At 39.1% G+C, this 12,596-nt stretch overlaps 1 protein-coding gene across 1 annotated transcript; it reads right to left on the reverse strand.

Moving 5' to 3' along the window:
• Positions 1 to 3,147: 3,147 nt before the first annotated feature.
• Positions 3,148 to 11,007, reverse strand: LOC115675755 (ubiquitin carboxyl-terminal hydrolase 8). Its single transcript, XM_030598517.2, has 13 exons — positions 10,851 to 11,007; positions 10,353 to 10,607; positions 9,873 to 10,014; positions 8,775 to 8,834; positions 8,599 to 8,694; positions 7,672 to 8,010; positions 7,401 to 7,541; positions 7,124 to 7,294; positions 6,473 to 6,730; positions 6,244 to 6,392; positions 5,222 to 5,764; positions 4,208 to 4,481; positions 3,148 to 3,683 (listed from the first exon to the last, which is right to left on the reverse strand). The coding sequence occupies exons 1-13, from the start codon at positions 10,934 to 10,936 to the stop codon at positions 3,567 to 3,569; spliced, it is 2,631 nt and encodes an 876-aa protein (XP_030454377.1). The 5' UTR covers positions 10,937 to 11,007; the 3' UTR covers positions 3,148 to 3,566.
• Positions 11,008 to 12,596: the final 1,589 nt, after the last annotated feature.

Here is a 12,596-nt window from a genome sequence, read left to right on the forward strand (position 1 = left end):
GCATATATATCTGTACGTGAGTGTGTGTGATAGAGAGAGAGAGAGAGACAGAGAGAGAGAGAGAGAGAGAGGGAGAGCTCTAATTGTTTGGTGGTGGGTGGTGGGGAATAGCTAGAGAATCTGTAACGTCAAATCATGTAGTTGGTGTTTTGGCTTTTATATGATGCCTTTGTGTGCGGGTCCTGTCTGAAAAAGATGGGAGAGAGAGAGAGTGTGTGTTTTATAGCGAGGTGAGCTCTCAAGAAGATGAGGAACTATTAGAGAAATAAATGGGGGTGTGGAGATCCTCCCCCCTTCCTGTTTTGCAATGTCATATCACTGGCTGATCCCCACATGATAAAAAATGTAAAGAAAAGAAGAGAACGAAATTTTTCTGAGGGGAAGGTCAGAGAAGGTCAGGCCTCTCTGATTTAACCCTTTCTCGAAAACCCAACATCATAACATCCAGATCAAATCAAATCAAATCAAATCGATTTGGCCAATTGGGGTTCCACGTTCCAAAGAATAAAACAAGAAAGTAAAGAGAAAAAAAAGCCCTAACCCTAATCCTAACGTTGCCCCACCACCTTCCACACTTGTTTGTCACCATTATGTTCCCTCCCGCCCTTTTCTATTTATTGCTGTGGTTACAGCTGTCTGAAACACGTGTTTAAGGACTGTAATATGTTCCCCCACTTCTCCTTCTTCTTCATGACATTCCCTACTCCCCTTTTTGACGAGATCTAAAAGCATGTAATTACCCGATTTTTCGGATCGAATAATTTCGGACATATATGCACGTAAAACCATCTCATTCGTGCGCACTCAATAAAACCCTCATACGGAGGTGCAGATAGATTCCCAAGACTATTTAAAGATTGTTTCGACGAAGATTGTCATTTCCAAAATGACGACTACTTGTTAAAAACACCCTAATCTAACACCTCCCCGTGCATTTTTCAAACAAGAAATTGCAGTGAATATGCCTAATCATGAGCAACAGGCAGAGGGTAAAGAGAAAGAGCCATGATTTTGCATTCAAATATAAAATATGTCCATGGTCCACCAATCCAAATTCAATTTCTAGCTATTGTCATCTTTTATGAGTCGGAAGCCAGAATTGACCGAACATTCGAGTTCTATACATCTGCACAACTCACCCATGTTCATCGAACATGGCCATACAAAGCTTTGTTCATCGAACATGGCCATGCAAAGCTCAATCGATAAGTTCCACACGTGTGCCGCAGATCAATCAAGCTCGATTGATTTGACGTAGACATTCAGAGTATCGAATGTGGCCATGCACGCTTAGACAATGCGCTCCTAAAACACTTGTCACCTTTGAAAGACGACACGCTCTCTACACAGAAGGACTCTGAACATTCAATGCATTGCATTCGACCATTTTCATTCAATGAAGTTTTGATTTAATTTTATGGTGAATGAAGGATGGTTTTGTCAGTTGTCCTTCTTTGGTGCTAGAAAAGTCCATTGAAGTTGTTCTCCAATTCCTTTTGTGTTTTCTGAGGTACACAGTTTGATCCAAGTCGTGTAAGTGCGATGCATTGGCGAAGAAGAATGACTCTGTCCGTGCTAGCTTTAGACCTTTTCATGTTTTCTTTTTTCTTTTCGTGAATCGATGCAAGAGGGCGAATTTTCTTTTTCTTTTTCTGGAAGTTGCCGGATACGGGAGAATAACATTGACGTACGAGTTCTATCCAACGTTGCATGCGTGTTATTTTTTCTTAAGTATTGCTAACGAAGACACCAGTTAGACCATGCTTAGGGTCCGTTTGTTTGAAAAAAAAACCATCTCCAAGAAATTATTTTTTGACTTTCCAATGTTAGGACGACCGAAAACTAATCGATCTACAGAAAACGTTTTCCATGAAGCTGAAAACAATAGGCTTAGAAGGAAATCAGTTACCCTGAACCACTAAACAAATGAAAACTAAATATTTTCATAGAAAACATTTTCCTTTATCATGAAATTTTCAATGAACCAAACACTTTTTTTTTTGGTCGAAAAACAAACACACCCTTTATTTCATGGAAAACTCAAGATTTGGAAAACATTTTCCAAAAAATGAGTGGTTATATGCTTAGAAAAATTAATTAAAGGAAAATATTTTCATCATCGAACAATCATTTATGTCTAACTATTCGGAAAATGTGTTTTTCGAATAATTCTTTTCCAAGCAAAACAAACGGGCCCTTAAAAATGGAAATGTTTTCATAAGCAATGCACTGATCGTACATAACTTCGCACTGATCGTACATAACTTCGCGAGAAGGACGGTGCATTAGGAACGATAAAGCTTTCTTTATCGAGATTCTTAAACTCTCGAAATCATGTGATGACTGAAGAGTGAGTTTTCTCTGAGTACTTGAAATGTAAAAGAGATGGAATTTGTCACCGGGTCAGTGGGGAGGGGGGCTGTGGTCCTTGGCCGCAGATCGTACTACGATGCCCTGCCACAATCAACAAGGTCTCGTCACATCTTACACGAAAATGGAAAAATTAGAAGCAATGTGGTCCATCAATCCTCCCACCCCACCCCACCCCACCCCACCCCACCCCATACATGCAAAAAACCCAGTCAGTTCTGTTGATTCAATTATGTCCCTTGCATTATGCTTTGCAACAACGATCGTATTAGGTTATAGCTTGTGCAAAAATTGATGATAAAGAGGCAAAGGAAAGGTGGAAGAGCACACAGATTTTACCCAGCACCCACGACGAATATGAAATCCCAACCTCCCCTCCTGTGAGAAGAAGAAGCACATGATTTGGGTCAGTCAATGTAAGCGAAAAGATAAAAAGAGTGACCATCGTTTTGGAGTCCAACAAAAGCCCCCGCCTGAGAAGTCATCTAGTGGCTTTGCTCTCCTTTCTCTCTTTATTTGCACTTTCATTTTCTCGTCGATTTGGGAAAAGGGTCCCGGCAGATGAGAGAATGACTGGCATATCCCGTGGATGAACCCGTCACGTATAGGCTTTCTAGCCGACACTTCCAGCGCGTCAAGAGAATCCAAATCAGGGAAAAGCCGAAAAGTTCACCCGAAATTTTCGATTTTCAAGATCTCCATAGACAAGGTTCCCTGGAATTCAATCATGACCAGCCAGATGGAGAACGTACAAAAACAGAAAAGAAGATCACGAGCTTACCAACACAACACTATATTCCTACGCTTGCCGATGAATGATTTCAATATCTTTTTCACCAGTTTTACAATCCTAATGACAGGGTAACAACTCCCTCAAACCAAAAAAAAAAAATAATGTCAAAAGAATTATATCAGGTATCCCTCACATATGGACAAAAGATTTTAAAGAAGTGGTCTCTGATGCTATACTTCTAGTGCCTTCGACTGCTAACTATGTTACAACTGTCCTAGACACCTCCGAGCTTATAATCTCCCTTCGTCATCATTGATTGAGGAGAGACGGTAAGCTGAATGGAACAAAAGAATGATACCTGTTTGGGTTGACAACTGCAAACTCAAAGGTCAAAAATGGTGAAGGCATTACAAATGTGGTCAGCCTTCAGTCTATCAAGAATTTCACTTACTCTACTTGGGTTTCACACTTCTATCACTCTTCTGTAAAATAGTACATAAGCAGCGGAAGTCTTAATTTTCTCCAGGCTGATAGGGTACACGTGGCTATCATCAAAATCGTACCATCGATTGCCACCATGCTGCACCAGCAAGATAACATTGGTCAAAAGTTCCGAAGTGCAATAGTTTTGTATAGTGTCTCTAGTTTGGCCCTTCTAGAAATTGCCAGACCGAGCCCGATGACTCAAATTATATTTGCCAGAAACAATGAACTAATGAAGCAATTAATTCTTAAAATTGATCGCAAGGCTACATCAACAATTAAAAAGCCACCTACTGAAATCTCCTCTAATGGAGCTAAGTCTGTTGAGTTCTTTGCAAATCAATGTAATTCATCCAATGGGCTTCTAGATACGGAATTTCGTTAGTGATCCACAAAAACTTCACATCAGAAATTGATATCCATATTTGGCAGTAGATCACAAGCTGAAGCACTCAAATTTACTTAAGTGACAACTATGCATATATGGGTAGACACAAAAAGGATGTCGACAAATGACAATTAATTCTAACATTACCAGGTAAGAAGAACGCACAAAAATAAGTAAACAGATATATGATAAACTGCGTCGGAAAGTAGGAGATCATCAAGCAGAGAGCTTACATGGACAAATGCAGTATAATGACCACCTCCCATGCTGCCGTAGTGATTACTAACTGCATAAAGCATGTAGCGGCAAGATGACTGGCCATTCTTGCATGCAATGTAAGCCGATAAATCAAGATTGTCTATGGGGAAGTCAACATATGTCTCTAACTTGTTTTTCAGGAAACGGCTGTAGGAGAACCTCTTCAAATGAATTACTAAAATCTCTGGCAGTCTCCAAAGATCTAACTTTTTGCTAGCTTGGCGGTGCTCTTTGCACCTGGGACAGTACCTGTATTACAATAGCACTGCCCACAGTTAGAAAGAAGTACTGAACACGAAGAAAATAGGAGTTGATCTACGAATTAGACCATCAATATCAGAGAGATAAAACTATAGAGTCAGGAATTGTTTCCCAAAAATTACAGTGGCAACTGACCAAAAGAACAATGACAGTGGTTTCAGATTTTATGTAATACATGGTTGTTTCATATAAGTTTAAAGAGAAGCGCAAACCACAGGTATAGTGAGGACATTATTTTGAAAATGTGCTCCACGTGCTTGAGGATTGACAGAATAACAGAACTTAAAGCCGACATTAAAAGGTATCAGATTATAAGACCTAAATTTGAAGAGTACAGAGCATATGCTCATGCTGACAGAGATCTAAACAACTAGGAGATCACACCTATATAAGCAATTTAAATTCAGACATATATAGATCTAAATATATCTGTACATAGGTATTAATCGTTCCTAAAAGTTATGCCTGTCATCATAGTCATAACTAGTAATAAAGCAATACCTATTCCATCAATAATAGCAGTATTTAAATGATGTTCTGAATAACAAGCCAACAGATCCAGATTCTTCCTGATAAAAAAGGGATTGCAGAAAGCACGAATCACTGGACAAAACCTACGGACATTGTTTCAGTACGTAACAGTCAAAACTGTTGCATGTCAATATTTTGCGCAGCTTCTCAACCAAACTTCTAAAGGGAAAACAATGTTTTTAAGTCTGAGCACTGACCACATGTCATCTGGTCCAAGAGGCTCCTCTGTCAGGAAAGCTTCAAGGCACTTGTACAACGAGACAGTCTCTTGAGCTTTTTTCGAAAAGAATCCAGTCTTGAAAATCTCAGGCAAGGAGCTAAGAGGGCTTGTATCGTACTTTTTTATCCGTTTTTCGGGCCAACAAACAAGAACATTCAACCGCCTGGACATTTCAGCCTGCACCACCGGCTCACTCATCAGAATCTCACGATCCTTGGTGATTCCCTTATCATCAGTTAAATAAAGCTTCAGCTCAGAGTCCGAGGTAGAGTCGACTTTTTTCACATCAGAGTTATTGGACATTCCAGGACCTATAGTTGAGCTTGAGGCATCTTCAGGCCCGCTGCTCTCTGAGCAATCATTTTCATTCGCAACATCTTGACTAAGATTGCGAAACGGATTGAGTAGTCTCAGATAAAGGCTACAAATATTAGATCTGTCAGCCTGACCATTGAGCCTTGCAACAAGAGGAATACCAAAAGACTTACAACATCCCGAAAAATTCCCCTGAATGGACTGCCTGACACAACAAAGACAAATGAAAAGTTAGCAATTTTGAAACAGAACCCAGTTACTTTAAGTTCTCAAGTAATATCAGATCAAAGTTGGTGGGTTTCTGCGATACTTGGGATGTCTTCCTTCTCCCATGTGAAAAAATTTACTTATACAGATCACGTGAAAGAAAATTATGAAGACAATTCCTCTTTATATTTTGGTGAGAGGGATAAGGAAATCTAAGAGTATTCAAGGAAATATACACCCCTAAAAGTTTCAGAATGCAATACTTGGTCGAAAAATCCTGACTTACATGAGGGCCAAACTGTTCTTTGCTCGACCATGGCATACTAAACTAAAATAATTTGTTAAATGCCATCCTTTATAACCAAAAGGTTAGCAATCAGATGACTTAAAATAAAATAATTCAAGCATGATTTCAGTAACAAAAAAAACAGAAATCTAATATTAAAACACCTTTGTGGTGGTAAACTGTAAACTTACTCCTCCATCCTCTGATGCATGAACACAACCAAGGGGAGATCTTCAGAATCTTTAGATAACCGATAAGCAACTAGCCGATCTTCATCCCTAATCAATGTTAAAGAATCTGTAGGCTCCCCCAGATAACGGATGATATGGCCGTTGTATATCTGGAAAAGAAAAAGGCTCTCTGTAGATTACGAAGAATTCTAAGATTCAAACTGACATACACTCAGAGACAATTTCATACCTCAGCCAACAAAAGGGTCTCATCGTCCCCAAGAGAACAAGCAGCGCTTAGGGCCCGTTTAAGATCTTCGCATTTTCCAAACTTTGGCACGGTAATGGTATAAGGGGATAGCTTAGTGCTCCCATAAGTAGTTATGACTGTTAGAGTCATTGTCCGCATAGTTGTTGAAGGTAGTGGCAAGGAAAGGTACATAAATGGATCAAAAGTGACAGAAACCTTCTTGCAAACAGGACACACCAATGTTGATTTGTATTGACCCTGCAATTAGAAGACAAAGGCAAGACTTGTTAGTCAATCTGTATCACAAAAGAAGAAGAAGAAGAAGAAGTGTTCCCTCAAATGGGTAAAAGCAACAATTTCCCTGTAATGTTCACATCCTTCAAACGTATGACATAATATTGTCAATGAACTTTTGGGGCTGCCATCTGATGTGGTAGAATACACAATTCAAACTCCTGGAGTGCTGTCTTCATGGACATACATCTACATGAGTAACTATGTTTTTTAAACTGGGAAATCAAACCTTTCCTAAGACAACTATTCTCCAATGCCCAAAAGCACATTAATTAAGTTTGCTTAACCAGTGATCAAAACTATACAGTCAAGATCACTGAGACAAAGATTCCGGAGAACGCGGGAAGAGATACTCACTTGACACACATCAACTATTACAGAATCATTCCGTGCTAAATGATATCTCCAATACTCATCAGCAACATCTTCATCTGGTCGCCCATCTGCATCCTTGGCTTCTACATAAGGCTTGCATTTTACCCGATTGAGATCTTCGTGAAGTCCATCCAAGAGAAAAGCAAGGAGTTCCTTTCATGTAGAATTCATTCGATGATGTATAAGAAGTTCCATTTCAGAAACTTTTACCCAACCAGGGAAAGAAAAAACAAGCCAGTGAAATGACGTATCAACAAACCTGAGAATCATGCTGGTTATATCCACTAAATTGAGGAGCAAAACGAGCAAGTTTTGATTTGAACGTTCTTGGTGCAACTGGAGTTGCTCCAGGAGCCCATAATTTTCTTATCAAATCACCAAATGCTAAAGCAATCTCGCCCTAAAAAAACACAAGCTGATTAGTGTAATTATCCAAGAAATATCCACATTATGTGCAGTGATCACCACAAAACACAATGACTACATTTTTAGCATTAGGACTAGTCAAAATAAATGTCTGAAGAACATACATCCATGCCCAGCGGGTTTTCATGATTCATCTCCCTAGCATAATCCCCAAGGAAATAATCAACAAGCTTTGGTGTGTGCGCTAAGCACTGTAGGGAACTATTCATGAAGCAAGTATTTCCAAGATTCTGTAATCCTGTCAATCCCAAGGAACCAGCTTCTGAGCTTTGATAAGCGGATGACATATAAACTCGGGAAGAATCAGAGTTCCCATTGCATGTGCTTCCATTTATCGTAAGGGAATTTATTCCATTGCAATACTGCAAAGCCTTTTCATCTTTTTTCCCTTCTCTACATTTGATGGAATCTGATAAACCATAAATTTGCAACTCCAGGAGAACCTACAATGAAGCATGCCAGAAGTAAGATAAGCATGCAATGCACCTATATCTACTACCTTCGTCTCCCTTTTTCTTCTATGAAAACGATAATACAGTCAATTGCTCATTAAAATAGGAAAAGTCATTCTATTACACATTGCACCAATTTTCTCATACCTTCATTTTTGAAGAATTGGAAGTAAAGTTGAAACAGCAATACAAGTTCAACTAACAAATTAAAGCATGCTCTAAGATAAGCAACCAGTTACATCAAGCAGTAACACAATCAACCATGCTGTAAGAAAGATGTAAAGAATTACTTCAATTTACTGTTAGTCTATGTTGTTCAGATGACCACTTCAACTCCTGCATAAGCATTGCTGTGGCAATCCATTTGAACGAGAAAATCTTAAATTGAAGACCAGCATATACTAGGCTGCTTGTCTTTTGTCTATTTAAAACCTTATGACTGAAGATAAAGACCCTGCTTCTCTGCTTTTATCACCAATCTTTTATTTACTGACTCCAAATCTAGAATTATCCCATTAGTACAAACTCAAATTGTCCATCTGTCCGCGTCTCTTAAAGGGAGAAAGAGGAAGCACTGACCTCCTGATCTGACATTCTCGAACCGTCTTTTATAAACCTATTATTGTCATTCAAGAAAAACAGAGTTGTCTGACCAGAAAAGTCCCAAATGCGCATCTGCAGAACAGAAAATGTCTAAATCCATCTGCTTTTACCCGAAAGTGCATTTGATTCATCATAGAAAGTAAGATAATTACCAGTTCAATATCAACACTGAAGATCTTGCAGGCTCTTTTAAAAAGTTCAACTGCATTATCCTGCAGTAATGCACTGGACATTAAACAAGCCATCCAAATAAAATTCCTCCAGATGAGGTGGCATAACAAGCATTGCAACATAAGCAGTATCATACACAAGCTCTTCAACCAAAAGAAAGAAACTGAAAGCTGTACAAAATCCAAGTACCAATAGCCAACCCAAGAAATTGAATAAGTATAATAATCTGTTCCATAAGGTAAAAAATTTCCGGCTTTTACGCTTCTCCAATTCTTACAGAATTAGTTTCTTAAAACTAAACTAACTTGTCGAATTCCATCCTTTTCAAGATACAGGAAGGGCGCGCATGCACCCATTCATGCAAGAGGCACCCATTCAACATAGAGAGATCCAACATTCACCAGAGGCACCTATTCACACAAAGCATGCTTCATTGAGTCACATATCCTTTTTAATTAAACCATGGCCCTGCAAATCAGTAAAACCTCTTTGACCTTTTTGCTGATGATTATGCAAGTGAAAAAAATTTCAAGATCCGATGAGGACAGAAAAACAGCACTTGATCCCGCAGAATGACGAACGAATTTTCTTTTGGAGGGGCAAACAGCAGTACTGAGATACCTTTCTATATCTATAATTAAAAGTTCTACTGTTATTATTACTCAAGAGGACACTAACAACCGTTGAACAGAAACAAACATGTATGAATAAACCACATGTCTCTAGTAGGAAAAACTGTCTTTGGTACTGGATCATCTATGCAATGTGACTCAAATTCGCACAACCAATGTCAAGAAAGTTTGATGAGAAATAGCTAAACGTACAGTAGAACGAGCCTAGCATTCTACATCTGTCCTCCTAATAGATCTTGATCTTATTTTCAAGTAAAAGCTAGGTTCTAGATCAACCCCCCCTCTCCCCCAACACACACCAATATTATTTACAGCACACAATTCCCGAATTGTGATGACCAAAATCATTATCATTGAGTACAACCATAAGACAACTGAGCACCTGGAATCATAAAAAATAAAAAACAAAAAAATCAATGCAAAAGCTTGCTTATGAACTGAACTAACTTTTTTACTTATTCTAACAGCCAATGAGTTTGCCTCTCTTAGCACAGACAGCCTGAGCTGCAAAGGATAGACATCAGACATATCATCTTCAGCAGCCGAGAAGCTCCTACTCTCCTTTAGAGCAACTTTAGAGTCACTATGCCTGCACAAGAAGTGAAAGGAAGACAAACAGGGTCATTGGAGCCTCACACGTGTATGTATTAGGCTTGTTTGAATGACAAATATGAGACGCATTTTAGCCCTTTAAAGAGTATAGTCGGCAACAACAAAGAAAACATCATTAAATACTCAAAGCACCAAGATTTCTTCCTCACTTGTATGTCCAGCGTTCACTAAAAAAATGCATTATCAGTACTACCTACAGCTTCCAAGTACTAGTGACAACCTGAATGATATTGAAATCATCTAAAACAGCTACATATGACATTAACAAGCCGTGCCTTACACTCAGATTAACCCTAAACAATGTACATTGCTTACCACTTGAGTGCCTGAACCCACATTTCACCGGAGACCAACGCAAAGTCCCGGCCCGAAACGCCCACCTCGCCGTCCTCGCGATCCTGCGCGGGGCTCTCCTCCCTTCTCAAATTGAACGCGAGATCTGAACTGAAGATGTTGTTGATTATCTTCATCGGGCCCCCGTACGACGACGAAGCCGGCGACGCCGCGTACACGATCCCCCTCTTCTCATCGGGCTCGCCCGCCATCGAATCGTGCGCATCCTTCCACCACCTGCGGAGACAAACCCCCCCCCCCAACCCCGCGAATTCACATCCCAAAATCCATTCGATACGGACGCGCGCTCGAACCCCCAAATGCGGATCGCAAGCGAGGCACATTTCCCCCAGATCTCGGCGCGGCCGAACCCCGCCCGCAGCCGGCCGCCCGCCGCCGGGGCTCGGCCGGGGCTCGCCGGTCGAAGGGGAAACGAACGCGAGCAGAAAACGGGAACTGGAGGAGGGGGAGACTACCAACCTGTAGGGCACGAAGTAAACTCGCTGCTCGCCGTCCGGGTCCGCGAGCTGAGTCGACTCCGGCGAATCGTCGGCGGGCTTGTCCATCGGAGAATGTAGAGAGAGAGAGAGAGAGAAGGAGAGAGAGAGAGAGAGAAACAGAGAGACAGAGAGAGGAGGAAGAAGAAGAAGAGGATGGGAGATTCAGAAGCAGAGGAGAGAGTCGGAGAGAAATGGAAGAAGGTCTGGATCGTCGCCCGGTTCTTGAATTTCCGATTCGGTCCTCAGGTTTTCTGGTTTTTTCGATTCGTCACCCCAACCTCTTCTTCTTTTTCTGTTTTTAACCCCCAGCGGAAGCTCAACCGGAAAAAAAAAATAAAAGCAGCTCATCTGCGCGATTTTCAGTTTTTCAGTTTTTTTTTTTTGGAGTTGAACAAAATAATTAGATTTTTTTTGTCAAGAAAAGAATTAGATTGGGATGATGGTTAGATTGTTTCCCCCAAAACGAAAATCTTGAATACATTGTTATCGAACTTTCTTGACTGATTAAGTAAAAAGGTGTCGATGGAAGAAATTCATTTGAGATCGAGTTTAAACTATCTCTGTAATCGAGGTGGAACGAATATATTGACCGACAATTAAGGGTGCGTTTATTTCACGGAAAACATAATGTTTTTGAAAAATGTTTTCTGAAAAATTATTTTCTAGGAAAATAGTTAGTTTTTCTTTATTTGGTGATATGTGATTAAAAACGTTTCCTGGTGTTTTGATCTTATTTGGAAAATGATTTCATTCTCATGATTTTATCTTAACCAAAAAAATAATTTCGAATTTTTTAATATTTTTATTTTTAAAAATAAAAAAGAAAAAGAAAAAAAGAAAGAAGAGAATAAAATATTAAAAAAAGTCGAAGGAAGAAATTTCGAAAAGTGTTTTCACCTTCATAAATTAGGGAATTCACTTTCCTAATTTTATACATGAATGTTTTCCTTAATCGGAAAGTATTTTCAGTTGACTAATTATTTTTGATGATCCAAACAGGTGAAAGTCCGAAAAACTGATTCCCGAAAAATATTTTCCCTGAAACAAACGCATCCAAAGATATGCAAAAGACCAGTAGTAAGATGGTCCCGTGTATCATACATGGACTAACGTCCATAATTTATTGTAGAGGCCTATAATTCCCCAAAAAAAAATCTCAACTTTTGATTGAATCTCAATTCTGCCATGAATTTATCCCAAACTTTCACTTTAGTCCTAATTTTATCTATGCGTACTATAATTGCCTCTAGTTTCTTTAAAATTATAAATTTCAATACCAGTTAGAGGTTCATTATTTAGACTCACGTCTCATCAACACCTTCATTATTGTATGGAACAACAGCATGCTCTTGATATTGATAATCTTAAAAAGATCAACGACAATTTTTGGATGTGTGGGTAAATTTAAGATTAGAATGAAGTTTGGATTTTTTTTGGAACAAAAAGAAAGTTCAGGACATAATTAGGATTAGACTTAATTTGAGTTTTTTTTTAAATTAACCCCTAATATACATGATAATGCACAATCTATCTTTCGCAAATTCAAAATGATTTATAATCGATAATAGCTCGAACGAATTTAATGAAAATTTCCAACATCGGCCGCATCGATAAAAACCCCGACCTCCATCCTTCTTAAGTTCTTAATTGTCACGCGTTTAATAACAAAAAAAACAAGAACAATTCCGATCTTTCATTTTTTTTAAATTAACAACATTGTGCCGAG

This window comes from Syzygium oleosum, unplaced genomic scaffold, assembly GCF_021117445.2.
Source record: "Syzygium oleosum isolate NSW1041296 unplaced genomic scaffold, Sole_v2.1 Sole_v2.07, whole genome shotgun sequence".
In the NCBI taxonomy this organism is placed as follows: Eukaryota; Viridiplantae; Streptophyta; class Magnoliopsida; order Myrtales; family Myrtaceae; genus Syzygium; species Syzygium oleosum.